The sequence below is a fragment of the Solanum tuberosum genome, unplaced genomic scaffold (assembly GCF_000226075.1).
Source record: "Solanum tuberosum cultivar DM 1-3 516 R44 unplaced genomic scaffold, SolTub_3.0 scf00156, whole genome shotgun sequence".
Classification (NCBI taxonomy): domain Eukaryota; kingdom Viridiplantae; phylum Streptophyta; class Magnoliopsida; order Solanales; family Solanaceae; genus Solanum; species Solanum tuberosum.
In genome coordinates, this window is record NW_006239080.1 from 1,090,870 (window position 1) to 1,098,349 (window position 7,480).

At 35.5% G+C, this 7,480-nt stretch overlaps 1 protein-coding gene across 2 annotated transcripts; it reads left to right on the forward strand.

Annotated features, from left to right (window-relative positions):
- Positions 1 to 559: 559 nt before the first annotated feature.
- LOC102582317 (multiple inositol polyphosphate phosphatase 1) lies at positions 560 to 7,199 on the forward strand. Of its 2 annotated transcripts, XM_006353366.2 has the most exons (12): positions 560 to 712; positions 859 to 946; positions 1,901 to 2,194; positions 2,857 to 3,015; positions 3,721 to 3,861; positions 3,950 to 4,006; positions 4,486 to 4,624; positions 5,349 to 5,453; positions 5,531 to 5,721; positions 6,292 to 6,333; positions 6,422 to 6,506; positions 6,657 to 7,199. In XM_006353366.2, the coding sequence occupies exons 1-12, from the start codon at positions 597 to 599 to the stop codon at positions 6,659 to 6,661; spliced, it is 1,422 nt and encodes a 473-aa protein (XP_006353428.1). In that variant the 5' UTR covers positions 560 to 596; the 3' UTR covers positions 6,662 to 7,199. The 2 variants fall into 2 exon arrangements, with proteins under 2 accessions (XP_006353428.1, XP_006353427.1); XM_006353365.2 differs by having other exon boundaries at positions 6,422 to 7,199.
- Positions 7,200 to 7,480: the final 281 nt, after the last annotated feature.

Genomic DNA, 7,480 nt, shown 5'->3' on the forward strand with positions numbered 1-7,480 from the left:
TATTAACATTAATGTCTTTGAAAAATATAGTGAGTAAATTCGTTTAAAACTCTATTAATTAATATGAGTAAAATGGTAAATTCAGTGTGTCAATCATTATTTTCCTAATATGTATGCCAAGTTAAAATCTAACAAATATTTCATCCATTCACTTTTACTTGTCACTTCTTCCTAAAATATATTCCTCATTTTTACTTGTTACATTTTACATATCAAGAAAAGACGATAATATTTTTTTCATGCTTTACACTCATCATTGAATATATTTATTTTTCAAATTATTTTTTTCAAGACATCATTTAATAAGGAATAGTTTGATAAAAAAAATCTAATCATTAATTATTTTTTAATGAATGAGCCAAATCAAACAGTGATAATTAAAAATAAAGGAAGAAATATTTAATTATGTAGATATTTTCGAAGAATATATCATCAGGCCCGAGTCCCAACCAAAATTTGCAACCAAGTGCCACGTGTTTCAATCATCATAGAAACCAGTTGGGTGCTTTTTGAAAGTCGCGCTTCCTTGCATGGAAAGACTAAACTATAAATAAAAGGGCAGAGACACACACACACACAAATTGTGTAAATCAGAAATGTTGAAGGAAGGTATGAATATCATGATCCTGCTACTCGTTTTCTTAGCGATTACGCAATTCTCAAACGCTGATGAACCCTTCGACGTTCGGAAACACCTTGCCACTGTAACCAGGTCGATTTGACCCGTCGTATACATGGAACTAGGGTTCTACATTTGTGCATCTAGTCTCAATTTTCAATTTCTGATGCAAAATTTGGTGTTTATTTGAGCGCTCCATAGCCGTTGGCGTTTCCATTTACTCCACTTTTTGTTGGCAGGTATGCTGATTCGAAGGACATATCCGCGAATTCTTTCGTATCTTCTGAAATTCCAGATCAATGTACACCAATTCATTTGAATCTAGTGGTGAGTTTGTTTTCCTTGATGTGGAACCAATCTTAATTAATTTATGATCATTTTAGGAGTATTATCCAAATACATTCATGTACCGGGTAATTACCTATTTTTTGCTGATAACTGGCAGATTGATAAAATGTTCATGTTAAATAAGAGCATGGAAATTATGGATCCAACAATATTTAACTGATGCTTGTATGTGAAATTATGTGCTTACACGTTGAGGAGTGAACTATCTCAACTAGTATTAATCTCTTGATATATCTCTAGGGTTTCTTGACGTATATGTGTTAGATTTAGTCTAGGGAGGGCTATACATACACGGTATTTTGGTGCCAGGTGAAGTTTGTCTGCATCATACCATTTTGAAAGAAGAAAATTTCATGCTTTTTTCAAATGAGAAAATACTGTGTACATTAAAACAGAAGCGGAAAACACATCCAAAAGTTTAGATTGCTAGCTAATGTTTTGGAATTTTCACCAACGAATTTTAGATGAAGAGAACTCACTAAATTTCACTCACTACACCATTCTCTTCTCCTTCTCTGAGTCCAAGGTCAAATTTTGCAGAACCTTTATGGATATATTTTTCATTTAGAGTGTCTTTACTTCTTTGCTCCCTCCATTTTCATTAGAAATGCTTCTATACCACTTTAGTTATTATTTTGGCACTTAACATGCTTTGCATTCTCTCTCAATTACTCATCATAAGGCATCTAATTTTATGGTAACATGCAGACTCTTAGTTTGTTCCCATGCTGCATACTCTGTATTCTCTCAAATTATATGATCGAGGAGACATAGAGGTCTAGTGCACCATAGAGATTTGAGTTGAAGTTCTTTATGGATATCTGGCTGATGATAAACTTAAGTAATTTGGCTGGAATTTCTGAAGTAATGCTTTTTCTGTAAGAGATGTTTTAAGAGATAATTTGTTGTGATTGCTTTCTTGTTCTTTGATAGGCAAGACATGGCACTCGTGCACCAACAAAGAAGAAGATAAGGGAATTAGACGCCTTGGATGCTCATTTGGAAGTCCTTGTACGTGATGCAAAAGAGCATAAGCAATCTTTGGAGAAAATTCCCGCTTGGTTAGCGGGATGGAGGTCTCCTTGGAAAGGAAAAGTTACAGGTGGAGAGTTGATCGCTGAAGGAGAAGATGAATTATATCATCTTGGAATTAGAGTCAGAGAAAGATTTCCAGACCTTTTCAATGAAGAATACCACCCAGATGTATATTCAATCAAGACTACCCAGGTTGATAGATTAGTTTATTACTTCTTTATATTCAGTCTGGGACAATGTCAAAGCATGACTAGGGTCATCCTATTGAATAAAGAAGAAAGCATAACTGAAGTCATCCTTCCCCCTCCCGTTTTCAATACTAGACAAATAACTTTTGCAACAAATGATAAAAAAAAATCTAACATGCTAGCCATAGTTGAAGAGCCAAATTTCGCTAGGAAATCATACATCTTTTTATTATTGAAAAACAAAAGAGGATATCTCATCATCTTGTGAGCTCAAGGATTTTTGGTCCTTTGACTTGCACTTTGTCTTGTCTTCATGCTTCCTGTGTTCATGGGTCATGCAGATGATTTCCAAATAAATAGACGACAGGGATATTTGTAGAGGCTTTTGTCTTTATTGCTGCCTTTGTCAGGCAACTCACATGGCTTTAGAAGTTGCAGCGAAGCGTCTTTATTTATCCACCAAAGCACATCTTAAGTTCCACATATTTAAGTGATGCATCAAGAATTCAATTGCTTTACAAGTATTTGGATTTGCATGATTGGAGAACTTATCTACATTCTACAAATATGCCCTTTGTATTCAAAGGTTGCAGTCTTCTAATTCCATGTCAACTTCTTGTTACTTTCTCAGTCATATTGCCTTCAATATTCATGTTACATATATAGGTTCCTCGGGCATCCGCTAGTGCTGTGGCATTTGCGATGGGTCTATTTAATGAAAGAGGGAAGCTTGGACCAGGAAGGCATCGAGCTTTTGCAGTTACCAGCGAAAGCCGTGCAAGTGATATAATTTTGAGATTTCATGATTGTTGTCAAAGCTACAAGGTACGCATGCAAATTTTATCTGCATTTATGGTGGAGATTTTCTGTGTGAATAGCATCAAAATTAGTTTCCATTCATGCGTTTTAACTAGTTTTTTGAGCTTTTGCTTGTAAATTGGGACTTGAAGTAATAATAACTACATCAATGCTGGTTAACATAGAGTGTAAACATTGTTTGATTGTTCTCAAAAGCTTACAATTTTGTGTCACATGAAGTCCCTTTCCTCAAATAGCAAAGTTTAACATCTCCTAAAGGTGTCAAAATAATTAGACGCTGACTAAGCTGCGACTGAGCTAATGGAGATTAACTTATTATTGAAGATGTTGCTGGAAGTATAGAACACAACTCATAATATGGGTTAAGTTATTTGTGGTTTGCATATTTTTAAGAGTTTAATGCACATAGAAATGCAAACTTGCTTTCATTTATCGACGAAGTGCTAACTCTGCATGTTTCTGATTTGAAAATTAAAATAAAGGAGTGTTCTGTATTGTACACTATTACTACTTTTCTTTTTAAAAAAGTAACCACCTTTGTTGTCTCTCTTACTCCTTTTTATGAATGTGGGTGCTATCTGATCTAAAGAAGACTTAAGCAAGACTTACAGATTGGATGTTATTTCTTTTTGGGTTTTGGTGTGTGGGTGGGGGTTTGATTGGAGAGTTGAGTGAGCAACAAAATTATGATACTTTTTCATTTGGTTGCAGGCTTTTAGAAAAAGTCAGGAGCCAAATGTGGACAAGCTCAAAGAACCTCTATTGAATGAAATTACTCGTGAATTAGTCAGGCAATATGGGCTTAATTTTACAAATCAAGATGTATCTTCTTTATGGTTCCTCTGCAAACAGGTGAGTATAGTACTATTAGTGTTCTGATGAGTGCTAAACCTTGTATAAATTTTATCTAAAACTTATTTCCTAATGACTTTTCCCCCAGGAAGCATCCTTGTTGAACATCACCAATCAAGCTTGTAGTCTGTTCAGTCCATCTGAGGTAGTTTGTGCTAATCCTATTCTTGTTTTCTTCGTTTCTATTTCCTGTTTAGAGTTTCGCGGTTCCTGCTGCTCTATGTTTTTTTTCCTTTTCCTTTTCTTGGGGAGAACAGGGGGGAGGGGTCGTGTAGCTTTCACAATTCCCTTTTTATCAACAACTTGTTATGAATGGGAAGTGGAAACTATAACTTATAACATCATATACAAAAGGTGTTACTATTTTTAATTTCCTAAAAAAAATTATACCTATTGTTGTAGATTCCTGTGCTGTACACAAGCTCCCTTATTGTTTTTATTGGGTCATAATGTGGAATGCAGGGAGAGGGTGAGAGATTAGTCCATCTCCTTTGATGTTTGATTGAAACATATGATTTACTTGTTGTGCTCCACAAATTTTAAGTACATCTCCAACTTTTCATTTATATGGAATATTGGAGCTTTCTTGTTGCCATCCCTGGTTACTGACAAGTCCACATTTAGGTTTCTTTGTTGGAGTGGGCTGATGATTTGGAGTTGTTCATTCTGAAAGGCTATGGTGACACACTAAATTATCAAATGGGAGTGCCACTGCTTGAGGATGTTGTTCAATCAATGGAACAGGCAATTAAGGCTAAAGAAGGTGATACTCGTTCAACAAGCTTTTCTTTCTTCTCTTTCATTTTTTCCTGGGGGTTAAATAGTGTTTCCTGAGGAATATGGATGTCTTATTCTTCCCTTGTTGCTGCTAACGAGATCACAAAGGAAGAGATAGTTATGGTGTAACTGATGATTACTCAAACCAAACCAGTAAATGTAATAAGATCTTTGTAATCTCTCTAGTATCTCCTTCCAAGTAATCTTGAAAATTTATATCCCAGATTGGCCACTAAATTTGCAGATTCTGTCCTTATTCCTTGAATTTAAGCTTCAACCATATATCTTTCCTTTGTAATATGATTTGTGTATATCTCTCTAGTCTCCCCTTCCAAGTAATCCAGAAAATTTACATCCCAGATCAGCCACTAAATTTGCAGATTCTGTTATTATTCCTTGAGGTTTAAGCTTCTATTTATAAGCTGTCCTTTCAACTAAGTGCTTCTTCTGTACAAATTATCCTCATATTGTTGATTCCTAGTATAATGCCTCCCTGTATCACTCACTCTAGTCTATCTGAAACTCTTCTATCCTAGTAATGTCATTTTTCATCATGTATGTGTATGTATTTCCTAAACTGAACTTAGATCCAAACAATAAATTTGTTTATATGTGAATCAATTATACTCCTGAGGGTAATCTGTATCTAATTTTGTATTTCTTTTGTTTTCACCTTTTCTTAATCTCTTCTGTACATTCTCCTCCTTCAGAAGGATATGCTCCAGGGATCTATGAAAAAGCAAGAATGCGTTTTGCTCATGCAGAAACTCTCCTTCCCTTTTCATGCCTAATCGGGCTCTTTCTTGAAGAATCTGGTGAGTGTTTGTACAGTAGAATTAGAATAGTTATTGGCTCCTAGTCTGATTTTTCAATCTGTTTCTGATTGCTGCAGAGTTTGAACTGATACAAAGAGAGGAAAGCTTGGAACTCCCTCCTAAGCCTCCTAAAAATAGAAACTGGCGGGGAAGTATTGTGGCTCCTTTTGCTGGAAATAACATGTTAATCCTTTACAGCTGCCAATTGGACAACTCAAGCAAGTACTTTGTGCAAGTGCTACATAACGAACGTCCCATTGCATTGCCAGTAAGTGTTTTCTGCATTTATATTATGGTGAATATGCATATGTTTGGTCCTTGCATTGCAATTCATTTTCTCTGATTACTAGGACACTGGAGACTTTTCATGCACCTTTTAATTAAAAAGAAATAAAATGTTTCACTGGCAGCCTAGTCCATGTTGCTCAATTAGTGGTTTTGTCCCAATCGTTCATCTGATGTGATTATGTCAGAGCAGTGAACTTATACATTCATAAAATGCCTTATTTCCATCTAATTTTGGGAAGTTCATAAGCCCACGAATACTTTCCTGTGAAACAGTTTGTATCGGGTTTACCCTTAGGTAAGAATGACGGTGTAAGCTTTCATTTTGGCTTTTTCTTTGCGTGTTCTCTTCTCTGTCATTTTTTTCTTTTATAATAAGATTTTCTAAAAGAGTGACTGGAAAATCACATTACTTATAGAAACCACTTGTCAAAATACTGCTAACAACTTGTGCTACAGGTGACATATATTTGTTCCCTTTGGGAATTTTGGTGGTTATTGATTACTTGCTACTTTTCCCATTCTAATTTGATGCTTCTCTCTGTTCTTGTAGGGTTGCAATGGTTCGAGTTTTTGCCCGTTCAAAGTATTCAAGGTATTGGTTTCATATATCAATAGATGTTTCAGTTTACTGAGATATAGGCTATCCTGCAAGTCTCACCCATTCTAACTGTCCTCTACAGGAAAAAATAGTAGCTCCTCACTTGAAACATGACTACAACATGCTTTGCGACGTAATAGAACAGAAACAAAAGGATTCTGCTTCGAGTAAGTTATCACAAATACTTACTTGGTTTTGGTCGCTGAGGAATGCTGGTTCATTGGGCCAGAAAGATGATTTATAGTTATCACAAGTTTTCTTCTTTTCTTATTCTTTTTGATCTTTTCTATGTTTGGCTGGTTGTGTCTGCTTATTAGCATGATTCAATCGTTAGGCCATGCAGATGATCCTGGCAGGTTACGATTGCTAGGCCAAATACTGCATGGATGAAGTTTAGGGGTGACTCAGTAACTGGTGGATTTTAGGAGGTCTAACTATAGGTAGCAAAAAAGGAATATAATCAGTGAAAATCCTTACTAGTGTTACTTGTATGTTTTTTCACATACGGGAAGTTTGTGTAATGGCCAAATTCCTAGAGTATGTCGATCTTGATTTGGCTGGGCCATCCGCACTTACATGTTATGTTAACATAGATTTTGCAACAACCTTTACATAAATATGACACTCAGATTTGGTTACTAATCCATTTTTAATTGGGATGTGTTGGATGATCGATTTTGCTCTTGTAACGGAAATGTCCCTAGGCATCTTTCATTTCTGTTGAAAGGGAAGCTAAAGCTTGAAGAAGAAGTTTATGGAGTGAGAATAAGGATTGAGAGAATCAAATTGTAATTCTCATTTCTGCAATAATTCCAAAAACATTGTAGCTACTCCTATTTATACAATTCGCTAACCGGCTTTAATTATCTCTAACTACAGATATTAGCCTAACTACGAATGTGCAACCTGCATTAGCCTAACTTAGTACAAATATCAACAATTATGATAGATCCCTGAACACATTAATCATTCCCAACTTTCTAATAAGGTAATCATGCTGCTGTCTTTCAGTCCCTTAGTCGAACACGTCTGCAATCTGTTCTTTACTGCCCACATGATCTGTTTCTGATCAGTTGTTGTAATTTCTCTTTTCTCAAGGTAAAAAGTGATACATTTGGGAATACTTCGACCCCATTTGGAT